This window comes from Centrocercus urophasianus, unplaced genomic scaffold (genome assembly GCF_019232065.1).
Source record: "Centrocercus urophasianus isolate 14NV4802_14NV808 unplaced genomic scaffold, USGS_Curo_1.0 seq_19, whole genome shotgun sequence".
Taxonomy (NCBI): Eukaryota; Metazoa; Chordata; class Aves; order Galliformes; family Phasianidae; genus Centrocercus; species Centrocercus urophasianus.
In genome coordinates this window covers 17,901,376-17,913,406 of record NW_024884744.1, presented here as the reverse complement: position 1 = coordinate 17,913,406, position 12,031 = coordinate 17,901,376, and the positions used below count along the sequence as shown (strand labels likewise).

The following is a 12,031-nucleotide window of genomic DNA, read 5'->3' as shown; positions in this document are numbered from 1 at the left end:
GCAAATGACAACAGACCCATGTGCAGCAGCTGCAAATGCAGAAATGAAGGAAAAGAGCTGCTCACCTTTGGAAAGCCTCAGGTAGGCAAGGATCTCTAGCAAGAAATGCCTCACCTCTACTGCCAACCCTTAGATGAAGTCTGGAAAGGGGTGGACCCTGGCTCCATTCTTCTGGTCGCTCAGGTACATTGCATGCACCTGCCTTTCTTTTCAGGTGCTCAATCATAGTTTCAGGCTCTGACTTAGCATTTCCTCTACATAAGGGTAAGAGCAATCACAAATTTTGAAGCAAAAAACTCAAACAAATTACTTGTATATTACATCCAGTGCTTCCAAAAGTTAGAGTCAAACAATATAAGACATACGTAAGCAACAAATCCCACTAGACTAGGAGAGAAAATTCTTATCTACAAAGACATTGAAATGCCACAGGTTTGTGATTTTAGCAGAAAGTATCTATCATATAACAGAAATCTGTGTTGGCAATATAAAGGTACCTAACTAACGTGACCTGCAGGAAGCAAGGGAACATTTGCTTTATAGGAGATTCAAAAAGCATTATTGCTTTACCTTTGTGTACAAACACAAAAGTACAGAAGAAATTAGGCTGTCTTCTTACACCCTTTTAAGTTTGAAGCCTGAAGATCTCTATTCACTTTGCAGTAAGCAGCTCTCTTCCTTGCTGTAAAGAAGAGATAGAAGCACAACCTAACATTTTAGCTGACATCAATATGCAACAACTATCTTATAACTCACATTTTTTCCTTGTGGAGCTACTTCAGGGAAAGGGTACTGATAGTTTTATTTTAAGGGAAAACACTGAGAATTCAGAATAAGAGCACAGAACTCCTATTCAGTTCAATTACTCCCATGTAAGATACCCTTCTGCAGGGAGCTGAACAAATGTCGTGTTGGTAGATACAACCACTGTGCATTCCAAAATACTAACTATACTGTATTGTTTTAGGGTGCTTTAGCCTCCACACATTACTTCATTACAACCTTATTTCACATCTAATGATTTAGAAAAGTAATTGCCAACTATAAAGATGGAGTATCTTACTCTTACCGAGCTACATTAACTGAATTCTGCACAATCCCAGAGTATGGATGGAGTGAGCAATTATTTAAGGACAAACTTCCTCCTTTGCCATCTTTTAAAATCCACTTCCAAAACACAGGCTTACCAAACATGGATAGCTATTGTAGATGCTGAGATTAGAAAGCTAATATCCTTATAGAACCAATGGAAGAAAGGAGGGCTTGTCCAAGACTGGCCAAGTAGGAGCCTGACTTGAATAACCTGAAGTACACATTGAAAGAATTTCCCTTCCACAAATAAGATGCCTTGAACCAAGCTGTGTATGCCCCCTTGTTTACATCTTTATCCAGTACAGAGAAATCCTACATGAGCAGAGTTCTTTATTTCAAAGGGATAATATCCAAGTAGTTCCAGTACATTAGACCAGAAGTCCTTGAAGTCTGTATGCTGATTTCAGCAGTGCAAGTTATGACACTTCCCAAACGTACTTATCTATATTTTATTAATTCTGAGCCAAATGTGTACTCTTAGGTTAGAAAACAATTTGCATTTTAGTGGCAATACAGAAAATGTCAAGTGCTGGCACTCATTCAGTGTGAAGTAGTAGCAGCTACTCTCTTTCAGACAAGTGAGTAGCTAGTTTTCCATATCTGTTGAATCTACTCTTTCTAGTATATCATGGTTTTATGCAGTCCTGTTTAAGTAAAATAAGAAGCTACATGAGGCCCACAGTCAGGCCTTTGCCTGTTTTCCTTCCTCTTTCCCGAGTGTAAGAAAAACCAAAGGTAGAGCAATCCTCCAGAGCTTGCTGTTAACTCACAGGATAGCTGAAGGCATCCTGTTAAAAAGTGAGTGAGACAGAATCAAATTAGGCAACCTACCCACAAGAGAATAGATTTGTCTGGCTAGCATTTGCATCCAAATACTAAGAAAGTCTCTTAGGTATTTCATGTTTTCTATCATGCCTTTTCAAATGGTACAGGTTGAGCTCCATACCACTATTATCAAAGTACCCTCTATTTTGGAACAAGACCTGTATTTTTTTCCATTTTACTTGTTTACTAAAACATTATGCTGAATTAATAGTTTTCTTTACAAATAGATGTACCTAGACCAAGTAACATTTTTGAGAATTACTTATTGTAACTGATTGTGAAACAAAAAAAATGTTTTGGCTTCTTTAGTTTGGTAATACCTTTCCATATCATTCAAAAGTGAAGTCACCGGTAGAAAAAGACAAGGTATATGTTTTATATGACACGAATTTGATCTATGAAAAATTGGATGCATTTTAATATTACTTGGGAAGGCGGCCATTTTTAGCTTTTGGTGTTATGCTTTTGTTGCTTTTCAGAGGTTTTTCTTTCTTCCTTTTATTTTGTATTGCTATACATCCAAAAATGCAGCAAGAAAGCATTACATTTATCAGTGGAAAACAACTACATTTTGATTTACCTCACAATGTGACCAAGAACATCAGAAACTTTTTTTTTTTACTGCTTAAAAAGAGGGTTAATGTTCTACAGTCCTCTAGGACACATGATCAACAAGGCTCTGGAATAGATAATATGCTATAGACTCCAGATCAGAGAAACAAAGAAATCCACGTAGTGCGACAGAGACTGTCTTTCATTTGTAAATCAGGAGGCTTAAAACTGATATGAATGGTGCATTAATTTTTAAAGCACTTGCTTTATTTCAACTTATCCTATCTGCCAAACAAATGCACTTGTAGCTTACCTTACACTCTTTAGAAACAGAAATTTGGGGTCCTAAGTCTACATTTAGGAGTTTGGTTTTTTTTTTTATTTTTAAGGAAAATAGGGAAGTTGCTGTTCATTTCAATTTGCTGCTTCAGAACAATAAGACATCTTCATCCTTAAACTGTCCATAAGATTAAGGAATTCCAAATATAGAAAGCACTATGTTCAACCTTTAAATATGACTGAAGATTATCATTTATTGCTAAAACCTTATTTCCGTCTTTATGGTATTCAACTGACTGTGCTGATTTTATGAAGAAAAAAATTAAAACACCATAAACTCAGGAAGTTTTGGGCTGATATATTTCCCCCTTATCAAAAAGAAACATCTTTCAAGAGCTTCTCATGAAGAAAAGGTCACGTCTGTCCATTTCACAAACTATGGGCATCTGTCATTCAGCGGGCTTACCGCTGTGTTATGCAACTTCAGAGGCTGAAGCAAGTCACCTTCATTCTTCCGCTCACTTTCTTCTGTGTAGATATTATGGTAAGCAATGTAGGCTATGACAGAATCTGGTATGAGGTATTTTACACTTAATCCTCTACACAAGGCGTGGCGTATCTGTGTTGAACTGATTTCATTCTGAATCCATTCTTCCACTAGAAAGATATTGTGCTGAAATTTAGTTAGAAGTTCTGATTCATTGATGTACTGAGCAGGATCAGAGCCAGCACGGCTTACACAGACCAAACCAAACTGTTCTAAGATTTCTTGGATGTGCTCTTTCTTCCAGAGATTGGGTGTCTGAAACGTACGTAGAAAATCAGCCCCACAGAGCAGCTTTAGTTCCGGTGTAACTAGAAAGACAAGAAGAAATAAGGGATTTCTATTCTTGCTCAGTTTTATTGGAAAATCAGAAAAATTATACTTACAATTTTTTTACTATCATCAAATATTTATCTTTTACTACAATTTTCCTTCAAAAGGCTACAGGAATGATTTAGCTTGGGTTTGATGTGTCTGGTAATTAATTACCCTACCTACTTCATCACTCAAAGCTGCACTAAAGGAGAAAATGATTCCTCTTCTCAACCAATCTGAGAAGGGCAAGGAACAAACAGAAGAGTCATTTTGGCATAAAAGACCAGGCAACAAGGGAGTTAAATGCCAAAATAACGTCCATACTTCCAATAGCTGATGAATGATCAGAAAATGATAGGATTCATATAACAGTAGATTCAATCCCATGTAGAAACCCAAAAGGAAAAGCCCTACATAAACTAGAATCTAATTTAAGAGATTTTAAGCTCTACGAAAAGAATTTCCACACCTGTGCCAACAAGAATGTGTCTTTGGCCCTTTAAGGACACTTTGCTAAGTAACAATCTGGGGACAAAGACCAAACAGCTGCTCTTCATTTCTTTTTAGAAAAGTACTATAGCCTTAATTTCAGGATATTGCATGTCTTAAACCAGGGAAATTTTTGCTGTTTTTTCTTTATCAGCATAGCTCAATCAAGAATGGTGAGCAGTGCTGTACAGGGGGAAGGAGGATATAAGCTGAAGTGGAAAAAAAATCAAAGTACCTGGACTTAAGAATGAGCAACGTCTAAGGACAACTGCTGTTGGATTGCACCAAGGAAAATGATTTGAAAGGTGACAGCAAAGCTTGCCATGCGAACCAACTAAGACTTGAGGTGCAGAGAAATCAATATTAAATGAAAGGAAGACAGTTAACCATCTCTTGTAATTAGGAAAATATTGCATGCAAAGCTATACTTCATGAAACAAGGTGGAATAGCAAATCTTACCAGAGCAACATATGAAGAGCGAAGAGGAGCTTTTAACAAACATTAGATACATATAAATATATATATGAAGTCTATTCAAAGCAATTTGTAATACAGTGGTTTCATTTGAACGCTTAGCCATTGTTTACACTAGTTAGTATGCTACTTTTGAATAAGAACAAAGATTGAACGCTCAAGTGAAGATATGGACATCTAACACCTAATTCCTTCAGTAAGGCTATCCACATTTTATGTTCCCATAACAAAATTTTCAGAACAGAGGTGAAGTCTGAGCTCTTTGGGGACTTTTCCAGGGTACTGTAGGCATTATAGGCTATCACAGCATACAGGAATAACCAGAAGAAACTAGTTTTAGTTGTTTCTAATATTTAGAGCTCAGATATTGAAAAATACAATGAAAAAGTCCAAGTCCTATGTTGTTTTGAATGGATAGCATCAATAAGTTAGTCTAAATTTAAAAAGCCATAAGAAGCGTTCTGTACATGTCCTTAATGAGCCTTTTTATGTGCAATACGTACTGAAATTACCTGATTTTTGTATATGGAAAAATAATGAGTCAGCACCATACAAGGGAATCTTGTAGTTCAGCAAGAAAATATTTAGTAGAAAAATAGTATGCCATGGAATTTTGCACCATGAAATTCAACCTGATCTTTGCAAAAGCTTCATTTATATAGGAGAACCTTCCTGCAAACTCCAGAGAAAAGCCTGATTCAACAGATTTCACTGATCCCTCACGTGGCATTATAGAAGAGTTTTTGTGATAGAGGAAACAGGGTGACAGTTACCTGCCATTAGAAAGTCTGTGCTAACCAACACATTTTTGAGAAAGAAGAAACTGTACCCCATTCTGGAGTTTTCAGTAGCACTCCATCTTTCCCTCCAGCCCATCGCAAGCAACCAGAGAAAGTGGAAAAATCTGTTCCATTCCTTTTCAGTGGTGTGTTTTACATAACCAAGCCCATATTGTGGCTTAGTCTGACAAAGTGCTGCAGGCAGAAAAGGAAAGCAGCAACAGGTTGCAGGACTTCTTTCTGTTCACACTAACAGATTGTTCCCTGGAAATAGCTGTCAGGTAGAATACAAATAGAAAAAAATCCAGGCACTGTGCTCTAGACAGGGAGATCTATTTCATGCCAGTCCTTCTTCTCACTCAGCTTTTGCTGTACCTTTTGTTTTTGACGTCAGAAAAAACCCTATGCTGATGACTGATTGATTCTAAACCAAGAAACTTAACAGGAAAGACAGATCTGTTTGAACTTCGTAAGGTTTTTTTTAAAAAACAGAAAATGCTACAAAACTCAAAAAGCTAAAGAAAATAATACCCAGAAATTTTATATAATGGAGAATCAAAATAGTCTTATGTACTTTTACACTAATTTTCCTCAGTGTGGTAAGGAGGAAAACGTGACTTACACTTGTCAACAATAATTCCATCAGGCAAGATTCAGCTGCTGCCTGAACACCAGATTTTCTCTTCCATCTCTAATGCTACAGCAGCCCATACTTTAAAAACTTAAATGTAACCACAAGTAACAAATAGATTATTCAAGTCCAAGTATTACAACACTAAAGGTGTAGTTTAAAACATCAGAGATCCACCCATACTTTAAGTAAGTTAGGGAACCAGATAAAATAAGAAAGCCAAAGCAGACTTCACAGAATTTGTCATAAGTCTAATGTCAGAGAAGCTTTTCTATCTAGAAATGTAGTTAGGAAAACAAAACAAAATCAGTGCATTAGGATCACTGGTATTGCAGCCATATACTTAGTAAACTGTATAGCAATGACAAATAATCCCTATAGCAACGTTCTTTATTAATATACTCCATATTGCAAAACAGCAGGGTCACAGCATACATCTGACACAGCTAAAGAGACGCTTATAAAACCAAAAATTAATACAAACCCCAAATAAATCTTCTTGTTGGGGAAGAGTTGTGGAAATCTCCTTATTACGTGGCATTTACTACAAAGTAACAACACAAGCAGTCATGCAGGAGTAGCTTGTTCTTGGCAGGTAGCCTCAACCACCCCAATCATAAGAACTTCACAGCTACCATGTTAAATTTCATCCAGTTCCATAAAGTTACTTTGTTTTAATGCTGAAGTAGATTTTGCTTACATTTATGAACCAACCTGAGCACTGGGAAGAAATGAAATTTCCTGTAGATCTTTCTGTGGGCTGTTTGTTTTTCACAAATTCCTTCTTGGACTGGAGCAGTCTGACTGACTCATTGTAATGGTGCCTGCATGAAAAATAAAGGCTTCTGTGTGAGATAATCCTCTCAGAGATGCACAAAGCGATTACCTGGCACTTTCAGATTCAAGAACACAGCCTGCTTTTATGCACTTTGGATCTGAATACAGTTTGTTTAAAAAAAAAAAAAATAAAAAAAAAAATCACTATATTTGTTCTACCATGAAGTAGAAGTGTCATTAAATTTTGCACAATCCATGAGCAATCTATGTAATGACATTCTGGTTTCCAATTTGTTTTTGAAATTCTACCCTTACGGAAATTTTTATAGCAACATTGAATTTAAAGCACTGTGTAGGTTTGTGCTTGAAAACACATTAAATCACACTTGAATCACTGTACTTAATTTATTAAATACGACTCCTCAGAAACAGTATTTCTGTAACACATGCTCTTTAAAAGCATTCAGGAGGAAGTACTGTTGTTCTTCCATCCTCTTCTCCACAAGAAATACATTTCCTGAGTTTCAACTGTATGCTTTAAATTAATCACAATTCAAAGAAACTCAAATTACACAGCTCAAGATTTTTGCACACTTAGTATGCTTCTTAATTCACTGAACTGAGGTTCACGAGGATCCTTTCATCAGTTTTTCCAAGTTTCACTTTACTCTTTTGCTGCTCCAAATCCTTGGTGTCCCTCTGTGTACTGTCACCCTGTGGTAGTGGCACCTTCTTACATTCTTAGGGCAAGCACCAATTTTACATCCATACATCTCCACTCTCTTCAAATCAGCAAAGCTTTGCCTGTGTAAAACAGGCCCTGGCTTGCCCTGTCATAAGCCATGCTTATGCAATGCTCACGTTAATTGGCACAGCCAAGGACTCTCACTGGCATCACATCTGCCTAGTATTTACACATCCAAAGTGACTGTGAGGTCTTAAACAGCTGTACCAAAACACAGCCTGTGGGCTCTAGAGTACAGCTCTGTCCTTAACTCTGTCCAAATTCAGAATGCGTACAAAACTGTGGATATCTTCTGAATGTCTGGCCTAAGGAATTAATTTAGTGATTTTAAGTGTACATTCTTCAAATCACACTTGGAGCCACAGAAATAATTTCCAATTATGCCAAGAATATACAGCTAGCCAGGCTGCATAATTATCCGCAGTCATTTTTGTTGCTCAGCCATTGGCTAAGGGAACTGAATAGACAAGGGGTGTGGGACATATGGCAGGAGAAAGTAGGTAGCAGTAGCTTGGCCTGAGCCTTCCTACATTTCTATTTTTAATCCTGCCTTCTTGTAAACAGGCTGATGCTATGTATAGTCAAGTACACTAACTTCATGTCATGGATTGACATTCTTGGGCCTCGATTCAAAACCCAGATTTTTTGGCAAGGAACTCACTGCAGGACTCACAGCACAAGCAATGCAAAATCTTAACTGCCAAAAGGTCTGTTCAGCAGGCGTTTCAAATGCTGAGGTGGGGAGAATTATGTTATTTGAAAGAGATATCAAGAAGGACAAGCCAATCTGTCAGTTTATCAAGCATTTTCTGAAGTCTGTGTGAAACTTTCAGTTTCTATATAATTAAATCACAAGCACAACTCAGCAGAACTTGTTGGGCAAGACATAGTATGAATTAACTTGGAATTCAAAAAATGACTGTCTATCTTTACTGCAATTACATTTGCACTACAAGAGGAGTGAGTGCAGTTCTTTGCATATTAAAAATACTCTTCCTTGCCTAGGAATATTCAGCCATGGCAGCTGGTGAGGAAATAGCTCTATCATGCTACCTTTCATTGTTTTAAGAAAACAAAACAAAACAGCCTAGGGACAGCCTCCAAAATTTTCACACTCACCTAAAGTAACAGGCAACAAATGATGCTTCCACAAGCGGGATACAGCTCTGGTGCTTAAAATTCTTTTGTGCCAAAACTATTTGTTAGTCTCTGCAAAGTCCAAAGATTTTGATGGAGAGTGACAGTTTCATCACACTTAGAAGTAGTACTTAGGAAGAGGCCATTCATGACTACTTTCAGAACACAAAGTTCTGCTGAAGTGTACAATTCAAAACACTGGTAACAGGAGGCGTTTTAAGAAATTATACGAGCGTGACAGTTATAGCATAAGACCCAATCTCTTAGCCATGCCATTTCATTAACGTACTGCTTCTCTAATCTGAGCTTTGTCCCTGGAATAAGTTCTGTTTTCTCTGTTTCCAGTCAGAAAGTAAGGTAAAAGTGTGGGCAGGAATGAGAACTAATTAATGCTTCTTACAGGATGCTTCCTTTCCTGAAGAATGCTTTCTTGAAGTCTTTTACTTTTTCACAGTACATATGTTTCCAAAGGTGGTCAGCAAAGGAAGTTTGTTTTTATACCTTGCCACATATTGCATGTGTTATCAAGATAAAGCTTATAGAAAAAAAAAGTGCATTTCAAGGCAGGTTTCAGGCAAGTTCCTTCATTTTTCCTTCTAGCACAGTAGTAGCAAACTCACTCATTTTGAAGAGCAATTACGGACTTGGGTTTAACATGACATTAGAGTTGATAAGAAATTTTAATCAAGTGTGAACAGATAAACCTGTAGGCATAATATTGCCAAGACAGCTAACCTAGAATTAGCTATCTTAATACATTGTTTGTAAACTCCTGTAATTTTGAATTAAGATACCTAGTTAGAGAGTTAAAACCACAGAAGTAACATGAGAGTCAAGCACTCTGCATGCCGAACCCTTTAAATGACTGCAGTTTTGCAGGGCCCGTTCTTGTTAAAGGCTTCCAACACAGCATCTACTGACTTAGCAAAAGAGCAGTACTTGGGGGTATAGTGTTGGTCTGGGCAAAGCCTATCTGCTTTGCTCTAGGAAATGAAAGACTCAAATGGGGAAATAATGATTAGGACATCCCTTCTAAAGGAAAGGGACATGAATTTTTCACTGCCATCTCCTAAGAGGTGATACCATAAACAGACATGTTCTGCTTTGCTTGGATGTTTTATATGAACAAATTCCGTGCATTGATCTGACAGGCTCAGATTTCTAGCAGTCAGACATTCATAACAAAGAAAAAACAGTTCAGTTACCTTAACACTTTTACTGTCTCTGTCCATGACTCCTGCTCAGTCTCCCATGGATCAACTCGAATCCAATCAGATGTCTCCAGTGCTAATTTGGCCATTGCTATCCGATGCCTTGCTGAAACCAAGCCTTTCTTTCCATAGACATCATTGACAGGAGACATTATGCCTTCAATCACTTGGTATCTTCCTTCCAGAAAGGAAAAGAATAGTCATATAGTCATCGATGAGCATTTTGAAAATTTAGAATGGATGGAATATCAAGAGCTCTTCTAATGTAATCTCTTCTTAAAAGCATGCTTAACTTCAAAGTTACAGGGAGCTGTGAACAACCAGATTTAAGTCATGTTTCTAATAAGAAAACAGCAATTTAAAAGAATTGAAAAACAAGCTGGCTGTTTCTCTGAGCTAGGACTACCAATGTGTTTATTCTAGACAAAATAAAAGGGGAGGTAAACATGCAATTTTAAAGCAAGCAGAGACATTTATAATTTGTGTTACAAACTATCCAAATTGCTGGGTAGAATGAAATTCCATATTCCAATAATTGTAGCAGTACAGCTTTTAGGCAGCCAGAATAATGGATGACTTAACTGACCAATGCTTCGTTCTTAAGTGCCTGCTGCTTGTTATTTATCAAAATCATTGTGCCTCTCCATAGCACTAAAGCAATAATTACAGCATACTGTGATGTAATTAATGCAAGTCAGACAAATAAGATGATTCAAAAACAAAGGTGGACTAATGGGATTTAAGATTAGAAATCTATCATCCAAACATCAGCTGAGCTGACACTAAAAACCCCTTGTATCTCACAGCGTTAATTAAATTTGAAAACGACTATTTTTTCCCACTGTTCTAAAGTAGACATTCATACAAACTGTTACAACTCGCATTTCTGGGTTTCTCTCAGAAAACAAAACTAGAAAAATGTAATTTTAATAAATCAGAGAAATAAAGTACTGATAAGAGTTGCATCCCTTAAACTGTGAGAAGGGAAGAGGTGTTTCAAACAAACAGAAATGGAATGGAGGATTTCTAACACAACACATACATTTTAAAGAACCACCATACATATGGTACTCAAGTATCTTTTTATTTTTTTTTTTTTAATTCCTGTTTCAGCAAAGAAACTCAGAATGCAACAAGTTCCCTCTAGTCCTCCATAATGAAAATGATTGCCCTGGACTCAATTTTTTAAATTAGGACATGATAATTCAGTATTTTTAAATTAAAAATTACAAATTAATTTTCCTAAAATAGGGATACAATTTTCAAAAGAAGGGAGATGAAATTTAAAGAAGAACATTAAATTCCAATAGGATTTACAGGCCTGTCTCCTATGAAAATGACAGCCTAACCCATCCTTTGTTTTAAAAGCATTTTCAGTATAGGCAAAGTGGTCAATAGAGTAAGGTAAGAAATGAAACCAACGGAATGAGAAAAACCACAAGACGGCTAACACTTCAGGTACTGGAAATCAGACAGTAAGAGCTTGAGGTGATTGAAAATCCAGCTCTATCCAAGCAGAACACACGAGAATCTACAACCTACAAATACAGGTGCACAGCCCCAAATTACTGACTCTGGTAACTTGTGTCCTCTTCTGTAATTCAAGAGTTCACATGTTCAAATATGTGCTTGAATCTTGGCAGCACACAAAGAACAAATCATTAAGTTCCGCCACCTTCTTGCTTGCCCCATAAATCATTCCAGGCAGTTTCAAACTTCCCTTGAGTCAGAATTACCTTCACATTGTACTTCTTCTGAATGCTATCAATTGCATTCAATTGTGAATTCTGTCTTATTGCCTGTTCTGATGTTTAATTAAAACCTATTGTTAAAGCTACACATCAAAGTACAATTAACTACAAATAACAGATTAGATGAGAACAATTTGTTCCTTCCAGGGTTCAAGAACCTTATTTCTTTGGGGCCTAGTTGTCCCCCATATATGCATACATACATGTTTCACTGACAGTTTAAAGTAGGAGCGCATGAAGACTTCAGATAATTATGCTGTATGCATTTGCCTTCTGAGCTTTAAAGGACTCTTGGTGTTTCCATTATTGTATTTAAGCAAACTTATTGTTCCCCACACACAGTTTTACTGTTAGAAATTTTATCTTCTCTTTTAACAGGGTTTTACATTGCTAGAGTTTCTCTACTAAATAGATAAGGGTAAATGTTTT

The 12,031-nt window shown here is 36.8% G+C and overlaps 1 protein-coding gene across 6 annotated transcripts in view; it reads right to left on the bottom strand.

The window, feature by feature from the left end:
• NMNAT3 (nicotinamide nucleotide adenylyltransferase 3) overlaps positions 1 to 12,031 on the bottom strand; it is a 28,417-nt gene that overhangs the window by 2,608 nt on the left and 13,778 nt on the right. For 2 of the 6 annotated variants that reach the window (XM_042821104.1, XM_042821103.1), the window contains exons 3-5: positions 9,846 to 10,029; positions 6,696 to 6,805; positions 1,083 to 3,603 (exon numbers count right to left, since the gene is read on the bottom strand). In XM_042821104.1, coding sequence (XP_042677038.1) covers positions 3,185 to 3,603; positions 6,696 to 6,805; positions 9,846 to 10,029 — 713 coding nt within the window. In that variant the 3' untranslated portion in view covers positions 1,083 to 3,184. Of the gene's footprint in view, positions 683 to 1,082; positions 3,604 to 6,695; positions 6,806 to 9,845; positions 10,030 to 12,031 lie in introns of those variants that run through there. The other 4 variants (XR_006169215.1, XM_042821101.1, XR_006169214.1 and 1 more) reach the window with 4 other exon arrangements.